The sequence below is a fragment of the Phaenicophaeus curvirostris genome, chromosome 5 (assembly GCF_032191515.1).
Source record: "Phaenicophaeus curvirostris isolate KB17595 chromosome 5, BPBGC_Pcur_1.0, whole genome shotgun sequence".
Lineage (NCBI taxonomy): Eukaryota > Metazoa > Chordata > Aves > Cuculiformes > Cuculidae > Phaenicophaeus > Phaenicophaeus curvirostris.
In genome coordinates, this window is record NC_091396.1 from 42,245,358 (window position 1) to 42,259,553 (window position 14,196).

Sequence of the window (14,196 nt, forward strand, 5' to 3'; positions counted from 1 at the left end):
TGAAACTCTACTACATTAAAACACATATATAAAAATGACCGACTGTTAGGTTACCTGAAATTTCAAATCTAACTCAAAATACTTTAAAATATTCTTACTCGACAGCCATCATCATGTGTCAGCTCTCCTAATACATTTATGTTAACCAAATACAAAAGAAACGTGAAATAAATATAACCAGGAGGGATGATCAAATCTAATTTTGATACATTAACGTCATATGCTGTACATGTTACAATAGCAGCCAGATTTAATACTAAGCTGGAGGCTATACTGAAATTTCCAAATGGTAGATTGTCCTAAGTGATACCAAGTATAATTGAAGTAATAAACGATAGTAAAAGCAAAGCACGCTGTCAGGAAGAATTTAAGTATTTACTTTTTAAAATTAAATGAGTTAGGTTTGGAAAGGCAAGACAAGTGAAATAATGCAGGGCTCAATTTACAGAAAATTCCTTTTATTTATCTGTTGCATTAACCCTTGAACTCTTGCCAAAATTACTGTAATTTCTAATACTCACTTACCTAACGGAGAGAGAAAAAAGGCTATTGTGTTTTCTTATAATACAACGGCTAGCCTCAACTTTTTTCTTATTCAAAAATTAAAGCATTCATTATATAAAGAACAGAAGTAACAGATACAACTGATGTAATGGCTTAATGCAGCTACTTTTGCACATGCAACGTAAGCAGCGCAGGTATCTACAGAGCATGTACCCTCTGGATGAATTTTTCACAAAACTTTGTTTCAAGGAGTATGTCGCATTTGGGGTTTTTTTTAAAGGCAACATGCGTACTTAATTGTACCTTCAACAAATACTGGCCTAATAACTATAACATTCATGTTCCAAATAAATACTAAGAGCACAATAAGAAAAATAGATATAAATACTGGGAGGTATAAATCTTTTATGTGGTAAAGACAATGTCACAAATAGCCTAGAATAATGTAATACACCCAAAGCCCAAGAGGAATTAGTATTCAATAATAAATAACATTACTAATTTTTATTTACATATCTTGTGTGTAATATTCTCACCTATACCTTCATCAGGCTAAGGAAGGAGAAGCTAGACAGATGATAACCTGTAGCGGCACATACATGAACTTTCTCTCACTCTGAACGGAGAGCCTTCACACTTTCATTTAATCCTGATATTTCCTTTGCAAGAACCTTTGTTCTTGTAAGGGTAGTGTAAATACTTTTTACTCTAACTTTTAATTCTAAGAAAAACAAACTGGATTGTATTATCAGCATTAAATCTTTAATTCACTATTTGCAAAGTAAATACCTATTTTATATATGAAATTCAGTGTTAAGTTCCTCCACAAACTCAGAAGATTTTCATCTGTTCTCCCTGAATTCATGTCTTTTTTTTGCTCTTGTTTATGCCTTCAGAAACAAATGCTTCAGAGGTAACCAAGATACTTAAAAGTTTTATTTACTACTCTGTAAGACTGATGGAAAGTAAGTTTAAAATTGGCTCAAGACCCTGCAATGGTCGAATCTTGATTTTGCAGTGGCTGGACTGGCAGGAAGAAGTTTTGGTTTAATTTAATTTAATTTCCATTTATAAGATGAACCTATCATGCACCTCTAGGCACATTTACAATATAAAAACCTGTTCTAAGTCAACTCTTGCCAAGTTTACTTGTTTTTCTCTCATCAAATGAAACAGACAAAGAAAGCACGAGAGACCTGTAGAGAAGCTCAAAACTCAAGTTTCTCTGGAGGTCACGAAAAGTACATGGACTTAGGACAACTATAGTTGTTAGCACATACTAGGGTCATAAATGATTTTGAGGTCCCCTATATTGTGTGCGAGCTGGAAAGCATCTTATAAAACACATTCCTTTTGCTGACATGTTCAGTCTAATCAGTGCAAGTAGTTGCAGCACTAATAAAACAGTTAAGCCTGTTCTCCTACTCATGACTCCTGATACCACTTGCTGGTTTCTCCCAAGATGTAAGCTTCAGTTGATGCTTTTCTCAAGTTTGGGGTGAATTTCACAGCAGCTCTCTTTGGTGCTGGTTCCTTGACATCTAATGCTCCTTCCCATGCAGTCTTTATCTGCTGAGTAGAAGCACTAGAAGTCTCTCTCACTCTCTCTCTTTTACTTAGCCTATCTTCATTAAACATAAATGAAATCACTACATTTGAAGCACGGTTCCATTAAATTCCATTGCAATGGGCCAAAAGGTGTTAAGGATGGGAGGAGAGACATAACAGCAGGCTCACAAGCCTCCATTCATGGGGAAACCGGGCTTAAAAAGAACACCCATACACTGAGGAAGAACAGGAAAGCAAGTCACACAAGAATAAACTAGCCTGATTAAACAGCCCATCAGTAGCTGAGCTACAATTATAATCTCAATCTTTGATACACTCTACACATCCACACAGACCTCAAATATTCCAAATTACTGAAGAATGAGACTGTGTGTAACGCAGGAGAGAAAAAGGCCTGGGGCAAAGTAGAGTTGTTAAAAAAGTCCATCTGACACCATTTTCATAAGCTAAATCACAGGGGGCCTGGACCAGCATTGAACCTCTCCTGGCAGGCAATCTACATGTGTACACTCAAAATGCTCCTGGAAACAGACATGAGATCCTGCCTGTGCTGCTTTTTGTTCTGCTGAACTCTACAGCATTTGGAAATTATTTATTAATTTTCACTGTGACCCATCTTCCCCCTTGTCAATGTTTTTTAATGCTCTAATTCTAAGAGATCACAAACAAACATTGTAAGGGTAATTACAAGCCTTGTTTTATAAAACCAACTTTCTGTTTAAAAAATAGAGAAGTCAGTCAACTTAGAAAACACCCTATATATATTTGTATACATATATACACACACACAGAGTTCTATAACAGAACAACAACAACAACCTTATTTTAAAATCAGTAAATTCTGGTATTATAATCATTTAACAACCTGAGTATTACCCTGGCTCTGCTTAAGGAAATAAATAACAGAAAGGACCTGGCACCACAGGCATACAAAAAATCATTTTTTAAATCATCAAACACACCAATCTAAGATGTGACTGTTAGAACTCATAGTCAGTCTATGATAATAAAAATAACAATAATATTCTTTTCTTCAGGTTGAACACAAAGAACAAAAAAGGCATTAATAATTGAAGTTTGCCAGAGGCTTGGCTATTTCTCTCTTTACTAACTGTCTACTGTCTAATTTAATTACAAGTATTAAACTCCGTGGAGAGGTCAACCAGCGTCAGTTCCTCCAATATTACGCTTCAACCAGTGCTCATTAACGTGTCCTACTGAATGGATTAGCACATCTGAAGATGTATGTATGCAGGACAGGGGACAGCCTAATGATAGCCAATTGTTCATTTATAATAGGACACCTTTGAGACTGTAACTTATTATCACTAATGTAGAATTTATTAAATTCTAAAGAAAAAAATACCAACACAGCAAATAATTTTTTCCTAATGTGGCTATGAGAGATCGTTTCACTGTTGTGCATCTGTGCCTGCTCCAAGACAAAACACCTTATATTAAAGAAAAATTGTCAAATTCTTTATATTTTTAACCTTTTTTTTAAGGGAAAATTATGTTAATAGCCAACATGTGACCCTGCCAACAGTTGCAATGATGGCAAAATCACCAGTTTGGCAATATTACAAATTGGTAAAGAATAATTTATATGACTTAACCTATTTCAGTAAAATATCAACTATTAGCAGGTAAAGGAGTCATGACATTCTACATTTTTTTTAGAAAAAGGTACTGGATTTTCTGTGACTCTAATTACTTTGGGTTAATTACAGTAAGAAAATCCGTTATTCAGAAACACCTACCTTTTTTGTTAGAGAGTCATCTGAATCAGAAGGCATTCTTGTTGACACATGGAACATTACTTCTACTGTTGAGGTAGCAAAATATGGAGTGGTCAATCCAGTGCTTTTGTTTTTTTGCAGTCCTCCCATAAAGCCACAATGGTTTGTGAGGTTTACCTAGAAATAAAGCCAAACAAGTATTAGGGGAAAAAGCATTATCAGGTGATAACTACATTCCTTATGCTTTAAAATGAACTTTCAAGTAGATTTTTAAAAGTGGAAATTCTTTTCACAACAGTACAGAGATGCTTTCCTAAAGAGCTCAGCCTTGCTGCCTAAGCTGGAAATGAACAGTAATGCAGTGACGTTCTATATTCCATCATCACCACAGATGCTGCTGGGAAGATGAGGTTAGAGAAAATGAAAGGTTGTGTAAATGAATATTTTAGTATATTATTCCCTGATCAGTTGACTGAGTCACTTACTTTTCATTTTTAAAAAAAAATTCTGTGATACTACATCAGCCTTGAACTGAGCTCTGAAAAAAACCCTGTGTGAGAGCCAGGCAATTTTTAATTGTCTTGTTACCTTCCTTATGTTTTCCTGAGGAATTTTCATTCTGTGAATATGAAAAAAATAACAGGAAACTAACTGATAGTTCATAAATAAGTTTGCAAGCATTAGTTCTACAAGAAGTAGTTTGGCACTGAAATAAACAAACATGCTTAATGTGCTTTTTCACTTTTACAACAGTGCCTAAAGAAAGACATATCTCAGATGTCAATACATTTAATCTCTGCCCACATGGGATACAGTTGCTTTTCTGTTAATAAAGGATCCAGGATTTAATGTTAAGAGGTTAAAATAGTCGATGTCTCATCATGGAATATTAATCTGAATTAGCAACTCTTTAATCTAGCTAACAAAGTCTAAGAGAATTAACCCACTAAAGGATGATGATATTTGAAGACACTAACGTGATTTTTTTTTTTCCTCTTGAGGAATCAGGAATGTGGGCAATAAAAATCTATGTTTGTGACAGTTAACATATTTTGAGCATTTTTCCTCTGCTCCTGTGGAAAAGTCAGGGCCATTATCCACTCAGCTAAACTAGTATTGCTGTAAGAAAAAGAACAAATAACATGGACACTCATGTGGACATTCCTGATGAACACAAGTCACAGAAGGAACAGAAAACCTGCACATTCTTACATAGCCAGCCACGAGCAGGAGTGATTCCCGTACTTCTGTGTGACAGTGCTGTGGTGAACTTTATAGTGGAAGTTACTCCTGTGAGGTCAGAAGGAAAGGATGCAAAAAAGGAAGATCCTTGTAACAGTAACTAGTGACTAAAAAGCTGCTGGAAGTGTATGAAACAGTGTATTTCATTACTTGTGAGTAATGCTAAAGAGCCGAAGCCCTACAATATATCTAAAGGTACCTGTAATTTTCTCTCTAAACAGACTTAGAATAAAAACATTTTAATAAATACCTCCCAGCCAAGACCAGCTACAAAATCCTCATAGGCTTGACTTCCCCCAGTATTAGTAAGAATGGAGTGTTTATCCTCTTGTCCCTCAGCAACATAGAACACTGCAATCTTGTGCGTCTCCCGGCTGCAAAACAGAGGATAGTCACTGCATAACAGGGCCTATAGTAATATGAAACCAAAAATGCAAACAGTACACACAGAGCATGGCTTTTACAACACTGAAAAAAAATAGCAGAAATAAAGCACAACTACATGGCTTCTTTTTGAATACCTTCTATACAATCCATATTCCCATTCTATCATTTCTAGTCTGGTCTTCTCAAGAGCCTAAAGCTTTGCTGTACATGAAGAACATACAGCCCTTTCATCACATCTAAGATGTAGGACCGTGCTGACAGTATCAACTGCTAATGGAATAGCTGGGCTTCTGAAATGACCAAAGCCTGTAACAGGTATTATCAACACTGCACTGCCAATTAACACCCATGCCTTGTGAATGCAGTGGCAGATGCAGCTTACACAGATGAATGAAGAATCTTTAAGTACTATAGCAATGGTGTCCGTTCACAGCTTGATGTTAAATAAACATTGGAGCAACTGAACACAGTTTCTCACGCTTCTAAGGCCTCTGCTGGATTTTAATTTAACTTTTACAAACACAATTGCAAGTTTTTAATTCTGTGATGCAACTCCAACTAGAATTCCATCTCTTCAGCTAAGAGTACCGGAAAACATAACGTTAGCTTAAGCTAGCGATGCAATGTATCAAGTATCTTTATAAAAACTTTGATATATCGAAGTTTAAAAACTACTCCATGTTGTACACACAAATGTTCATAATTTGAAGTATTTTGGTGTTTGTTCTGTTCTCATTATATTTTACTTGTTGAGTTTCACTCTACAAATAACACTAATGTAACTTCAACATAACACCAATAATAATAATGTGCAAAATGCATGAATAATTATACAAAAGTATTTTAAAAAACAGTTTAATCTATGCAAATTACATGCATTTAAATACAAGCACACTTAAATAAGTAGGCAGCCATTAAAACAACATACCATTGTCTTGAGTCCAAATTTCGGAGTTCTCGAAGTAACTTCTCATTCTTCTTCAGGAGATGAAAGCTCCTTCTAAATAAAGAAATATGTAACTTTCTGATCACTTGTTCACTAATGGATACAGAACAGTACAAGGATGGTACAAAAACATTTCCAGGTCCATGCAAGAACAGTCAACAAATGCTTTGCCTTTATTTTGCCTAAGTAAAACATTAAGATTTAAAAAAAAAAATATATACGGCAATTTTTTTACTCTAGGAAATCTTCTATTTCCATTATAGCCCTGAACACAACCTTCTTTCCACTTTCTTCTGTCAATCTACTGGATCCAACTGAAATCAATCTCTTCTCTACAGAAGAACAGATAGAACTCCATTTGATGCATATATATAGCCTGCACACTACTTGGCCAAAATATATGTGCTTAGTCACAAAAGACACTCCTATAATCTACTGTCCTAGGGAGCCAGTGCATTAAACAGATCCTTAGCAATTCTGTATTGCAGGAATGCAGAACACAGCTCACTAGTCACTCAGCCAGCTGTAACAATTTAAAGAAAAAACCAAAACAATATGTTAGATCAAGAAAGGCACTTTTCATTTCTTTTAAAACTGCACTTTAGATGTTTCCCACAAAACACAGTGGAATAAGTTTAAAAGCAGTACTATTCAAAACTATATTGCCTTGAGGAATTCAAGACCCAAATAAACAAGGCTTTAACACCAAATTTTTGTCTGATTCCAGTGATAGCAATACAGATTATTTTTGTTTTACAGAATATCAATTTCCCTTCATTGCAAGAAAATATTTCAGTGTTTCTAATACAGAATTTGACTGCTGTGGCAAAAGAAAACTGCAGAAAGATCCTTAAATTCTAGGATGCTAATAGTTGTTCGTAATCACATGTATATGCAGACATACACCTAAACTACATTCACACAAAAATTATATGAACAGAGACACTACTGTTGTAATTGACTTCGTCTCCTGTTGTTCTAAACAATATTGAACAATAACCAAACATTGCCAATGTTGAAATAAATAGTAGGGGACACATCTTTGTAGTTAGCTAAGACAGATGCAATGCTTTGAGGCTCCATGCAAGCAAAACCAGGCAAACCTGCAGGACACTGTCCAGCAACACAGCGGTTAAGAATATGAGAAAGTCTCATTTTGGCACAAGAAGGTAACATTTTTTTTACAAGAAGACACAGGGGGAGTAAAGAAAGCAAAAAAAGATGCCTTCTTTACCCATGGTGGTACCCCTTAGTACAGCTGGTGACAAGCTTATTAGAAAAGATATCACTCATTTAATTTGCCTTCAAACACTGTTCTAAGGAAAGAATATAAATAGGAATAAAGGCAACAGATTCCTCCTTTCTGTCTCCCTAAATGGCAGGTTGAAATGCAGAAGAAAACTGCCATTTCTCCCTTAGTTGCTCATCCTCTCTCTTCTTCTGTTATCTGTCCTGGAGTATATTTGGCTTAACCCACTCTATGATCAACTATCATTACACAGCAAGAATAACACAATTCCTTAAAAGTAAGTTTCTTAAATTGTATTTTCTTTTTACCTTTTATCCCAAGAATTCATTCCCAGTATACTGAGAAGTAATCTGCAGTAGTAAAATGCTGACTGAGGCTTTTGTGAGGTCGGCTCATCCTGCTCCATAGCTCTCATATTTAAATCATTGAAGTGCTTTTCAACAAACTCCCTCTCTTCTGTGTGCTGTTTCAGAATTGCATTGATGACATCGTTCTCCTGCTTCTCTGAGATGCAGACTGGTTGAGGAGCAGGAATGTTCAGTGAGACACCAGTTCTCTGTAAGCACTCGGGGCTTGTAACACCTAAATACTGCAGGAGCTCATCAAGGGCATCTTCTTCATCCCTGATGGTATCCCAAGTTGGCACAGTGTCTCTAAATTTCCTTTTTACTTGGAGTGTAATTCCATCTCTTGCAGATACATCTTCCATATGCTCAAAAGATGAAAGCACATCTTCTGTTTTATCTTGTTGAGATAATGAAAGTGCAAAAGATGTTTGTTGTGAAGATCCACCTAATGATGAAGGTCCATACAAAATTGCCGAATCCCATGAGTATTTCCCTGATAGATCACGCACTATAATTCTAACATTTGAATTAGCAGATGCAAGTCCAGCAGACAGTCCTCCCCCAGGCATGTCGTCTTCTGCTTGGATTTGTATGCAAGATACCAGGGAAGTATTGTTTAACACAAAGAATTGAAGGTTTGGGTTCTCAAAAAGTTCAGGAGAAAGTTCAGGACTTTCACTGTAAGGATTGTCGTTGTTTTCACACACTTGACTGGTTAGCATAGCAGGACCTCCACTCATAGGATAGTGGCCTAAGTGGTTGACTAGATGTGTTATCACAGTACGAGCAGCAACAGAAATTAATCCTTGTTGCATGTGAGTTTTCACTGTGAGAGAAAGAACATAGGTTTTAGAAAAACTGTTCAGAAAACAACACTGAGATTTATATGCTTCTTTTTGTCTCCTCTTCTCTGTGAATTTTAAAGAGGATGCAAGGTCAGGATATAGCCAACTCAGTAATGGAAAATATGTATTTTGATGAATAGCATGAAACATCTTAGGATATTTGAAAAAGCACCTTTGTTATTTTGCAGCCTACCATACCACCTTTACCTGTAACTTTATAATCAGCATGGTTCTTCTAAAATAAACGATTTCTTAATCTAGTGAAAATACATCTGAAATTTCTGAGGAAGCAGAGATCACGTTTGTGTTGCAAGAAATCCATTTTCAACTGCAATGGACTTTTATATTTATACACATCATTATATTGTGAAAAACAAAGGAACACTGATGCACAAAACCTCTAATCCATCTTAATTTCCCTGGGGAGCATATAGCTACAGTTAGCTTGAAAATAACATTGGATGATCTGGAGTGACTAACCAAGGACTGAGCTATCTATGCTGAACACAATCTAACAACAGTAAAATTTTTAAAAAGCATATATCATGCCCTAACTGCATTTTAAGCAGTTTCAAGCTGGAAAAAAATTGGACAGAGAAAGAGATGTTAATTGTGCCTATTCTATGTGAAATTAATCTTGTGAGATGCACTGGTATTTCAATATGGTTTTGCTACCTTCTTCTCTGTTACATACCTTCCTCTTGCATGTAATGTTATCTAAATTCATAAAAGGAGTAACCCAATACTTTATTCTTACTGGACTCTTCCATCAAATCCACTCTACATAACCCACGAAGTACAGAGTGGGTCAAAGCGGCTCTGCCAGGCAGACAACTTTCCACTGTCTCAGGGTACCCACTGAAGAACACACCCCAAAAGTATTACACTCTAGATCGTTCTGAACCATGATACTTTTTCATTCAGTATTTACTGAGAAAATGTAAACTCTTGGACCGGTACGTGTGGTATGATTATCTCACCTCCCTTTATACTGTGTATTTATGCACAATAAAAACAAATTTTTAATGAACAAATTTCTTTTTGCAGTTTAAGGCATCATAATTGGTTTAACTGGAAAAATAAAGACAAATTTGTAATGAATATTGACTGTCATGACAGATCTTTAGTTTCTCAAGTGCTGGATACATTCCGCATCTGCAAAAGTAAACAATTAGCATTAGCATATATTCGCCTCTTAGCCACACCCCAGTCTGGGTAAAGCACGTAAGGGATGTCTGGGATTCTGACTCTTCTCTGTCTTCAGGGAACACTGCAAAAAGGGAGACATTTCATCCTGTTAACAGTCAGCAAAATCAACTTAATTTTTACTCAATTCTAAAACTCAGATAAGCTCAACTATTTTAACAAATTAAGGTATGAAATATAAACAAATTAGATATTATATTTTTATTGTCTATAACATTCTTGAGGTTGAAAACTTTACAAACACAAAAACATCCAGCAAAGCAGAATTATATGTCCAGTTATCTATAGCATACAAGGAAATTAAGTTATAGTGCCATCTGCTGAAATGTAAGAAGGAACTGTAAGCAATTTTATGCAAGACGAAGAGAAAATAATTTCGATATCTGAAGAATAATTTATCAGTACAGTAATAACTGGCACCTGGACAATGCAGACACTGGCTTATCTTTGTCAGGATTTTTATGCCAAGTATTTAGCAACTGGCACTGCACAGATAAGTAAGGTAACACTCTTCTCAGGTTCCTAGGAGCAAAGGCATGTGAGCTTCCCAGCTACCTGAAGCCTCACACTGCACAGGTTAAATGCCTTCAGCAAAGTTCAGCTGAAAAAACTGAAGAAATGAGAGGTACCTGTTAGCATCTAAGTTATTACTATTCTTGTTTTTTTGGCAAACCCTAAAGATCTCAAAGGAGACCACTGTTGCATTGTGCCTGTGTGCATTTATTTCCTCCCTTAGGAGACTAAGGTACATACAGAAAAGAAAGCTAATACAATGACACAAAGAGTGGAATATAGAATTTAAATTTGGAAGGTCCATTACCAGTCCTACCCCAGTTTTTCTCTGAAAATTCTACTCTTGAATTAAAATAAAAAATAAAAGGATTGGGATATAAACTTCCCATTGCTTCTTTTATGAAATGAGAACAGTACTTTTCACTGAGTCTCCTCTCAGAACATTAAAAACAACAGAAAACTTAAATCAGAAGTATTAAGAGACGCATACTGAGAAATAAGCTGCAAGATGTAACCTGTTATGTTGAAATAAAATAAAGCAACCTTGAAACACTTTTTTTGCCACTTAGCAATCACATTTTGGTGATGGTTTCCCTTAGCAAAAAACCTCAAAACAAGTAATCAAACCAAACACAGTAATGCTTTTTGAAAATATGAGAACTGTGAATTAAATTCACAATTTAAAGGATACATATTTATAATTTGTTCGTAGAAGCATATCTCCTCCACCAGGAACAACTGGACATTCAATATATTAGAACTTTTAAAATGAGTACCTAAACAGTGCTTGTTGTTTCTGGAGGACAGATCAAAATATGCAATAATGGAAGCCATCACAGCTTCCCACAAATTCTACAAACTAAGCCACACCATTACACATTAAAGCAATCTACCTGGCTCCTTTGAAAGCCAGTCTTCCCAGCTGAACACCTCTCTGCTCCCTTTACAATGGTACAGTCTTTCGCTTGGGCAATATAATTAGCAAGTGTACAGGAACACCTGATAATTTACTAGAAGTATGTTATATTGCATATCTTTCTCAGCCCTGTACTTACCCCTTTTGTTGAAAGGCTGAAGGTCCATCACTACTAATTTTTAAGATGTGTGGTTAACTCTATATCAACTTCAGCTAAACAGCTTCTAAACAACTACAGTTATGTGGTAGAAGGAAAAAGTTAACTACTAAGGCTGAAATTTCACTCTCCTCACCCTTTTAGCTATTTGAAGAACGATGCACTCAGACTGATTCATCTTGGATAGAAGCCCACATTGGAGAAATTGAATGAATCACTCCCTGGAAACTCTTCTGTCTCTCCATTACATTTAGAGGGAGCCTGAGAGAGTCCAGTTTAGCTTAGTTACCTGTATTTTACATTAACTTAAGGAAGTTTCATTCAGTTACAGAGAATCCATCTCTAGAATATCCCTCACAAAACACAAACTGCTTATCTGGATGCACCATGTAAAAAGTGTTTTTTAAGAAGTGCACTTTTTATCTCCTTTCAGCAAAAGTCAAACAGCAAAGTCTTAAAAGAAAAGTATTTTATACTTCTATGTTTTAAATATAAACTAAGAATAAACATCAGATGGGGGAAATACCTCCAGCAATTTAAATATAGTAGAAAAAAATATTGATCTATGTTTAAAATACATTTGGAGAAATACAAAAAATGGGAGTAATGTCCCCACCACACTGCTACACCACTGAAAGTCCCATATCTTCATGGTCACATACTTCACCATGCTTTGGCTAAGCATCCACAAAACTTGTGATGGATCTGCCCTTGAACAATGGGAGGATATGTCAAGCATATTTATCCAACTAATCAAAAGCATCCTATCTTAAGAATTCTGGCGTTTCAGTACTTTCAGTTTTACTTGTGACCTAAGGTAAAGTCTAGCAATCCCCACCCTCTCTGATTTCCCTACAACTGCCATCCTGCCCATTTCCATTCCTTAAAAAAAGATATCATGATAGCACTTTTACTCCACTAAAAAAAGGGGCTGACCCACCAGCATACAGCTCTGCTGCTAGCTTGCACTCATTAATCCCCCATCTTGATCGTATCTCAGGACAGTAGTAATCCACTAACTTCTCTTCTCTCACTCCTCCAACAATGCCATGGAGAACAGCTGCCATGCGATCAGTTAAGCACTGCCAATTTCATTCTCTGCCTGGCAATGTGGACTAGAAATGCCAAGGTTGCAAGATCAGGGTTGCATTATAATGCTGTAGTTTGCCAATTAAATTCCATGATCAGACTTACAATTCCAGAGCCCTGAAACTTTAAGAACATATAGGACTTCCTTAATTTATCTGAAGAGAGAAAAGGAACATCTGAAATTACTTTTATTTAGAAATTTAAGAAGAAATCATAAAAGAACAGAACACGTACGGAAATGCAAAATGAAGATATCGATGCTAAGGCTTTGTGCAACCACATTCATTTAAAGAGACATCTATTCAGGGTTGTCTTTTCAGATCGTCAGATTAAACAAGCCACATAGCATTTGCTGCTAACCTATAATTACAGATTATTACAGAATACAAAAGATGCCAGGCATAAAAAGCTACTACAATTCACTGCACTGTAATAGAACATGCACTGGAAGTTAATTTTGGCAAATGCTTTAAATATTAGCTTTACATAATATGTATAGGTGAGACTGTAATTAGGACAGAAGCTTCTTTCATTCTGACCCAGCAGATGATTATTTTTTACTAATAAGACCACAGCCATTTGACAAAAAGCCAACTATAGTACCTTGCTTCATTCTTCAGTAAATTTAATAATTACAGCTCCTCCTGCCAACAGTTCTCAAATCAGACTTGTTCAATCCAATACTGAGCTTATTAGGGGACAGCTCTATGTTTAGAATTCTTCGGCCAAAAAAGTACTTGAGGATGATGAAGCATGCCTTAGACAAGGGCACAATGATTAGCCATTTTCTCTACATAAAAAACAGCACGTAGTCACTACAGACTACAAAATCACCTGCTGTTAGCACACAGCTGCTACAAAGAGCTTCTGCATTTATCTGGTTCTTAATACCCTTAAGGAAGCCTAAATGGAAAAACTTAATACAGAGGGAGAATAGCACTACATTGAGTTTCTGGTATTAGCACTAATCTCATCTTTTTCCATTTTCTTCCCAATGTAACCATTTGATATCTACTAGATACATGGCATAATACGTGCTGTTCCTGTATAGCTTAGCTTAAGTCTCTATTCTTATTTTTGAGTTCTGAAAAAAACATTAATTCCCAGGTCTCCTGAGGTTCCAAGCAGACGAGAAAAAAAATTCTCTCCTTGTAAATAACTCTGGTTTTGGAGTATAAACAGATGGACAACAAATTATGATAAGCTAACAAATTCAGAGAAGGCTTTCAATATTGCAAGCTCAGATAGGAAAAAAATAAAAACGGAACAAAATTAAGAAAGAAATTAACTAATCTGCTGAAAGAAAAATAAAACCCAACATTTATTCATGTTGCAGTACTTAACACTTTTTGCTGATACACAGAGTACAGAAGAATCCATATCAAATGAATCTTCACATTGTTCAGAAGATACTTATTTCAGTTAATTGAACAGTAATTGCTCAAAATTATGTTAGCTTATTCCATACTAATGGTCCTTACCTAGTG

At 35.7% G+C, this 14,196-nt stretch overlaps 1 protein-coding gene across 3 annotated transcripts in view; it reads right to left on the minus strand.

The window, feature by feature from the left end:
- Positions 1-14,196, minus strand: part of RALGAPA1 (Ral GTPase activating protein catalytic subunit alpha 1) — a 125,081-nt gene that overhangs the window by 36,015 nt on the left and 74,870 nt on the right. For all 3 annotated transcript variants that reach the window (XM_069858451.1, XM_069858453.1, XM_069858454.1), the window contains 4 exons: positions 7,945-8,809; positions 6,370-6,441; positions 5,305-5,428; positions 3,834-3,989 (listed from right to left, as the gene is read on the minus strand). In XM_069858451.1, the coding sequence (XP_069714552.1) occupies positions 3,834-3,989; positions 5,305-5,428; positions 6,370-6,441; positions 7,945-8,809 (1,217 nt within the window). The remainder of the gene's footprint in view (positions 1-3,833; positions 3,990-5,304; positions 5,429-6,369; positions 6,442-7,944; positions 8,810-14,196) is intronic.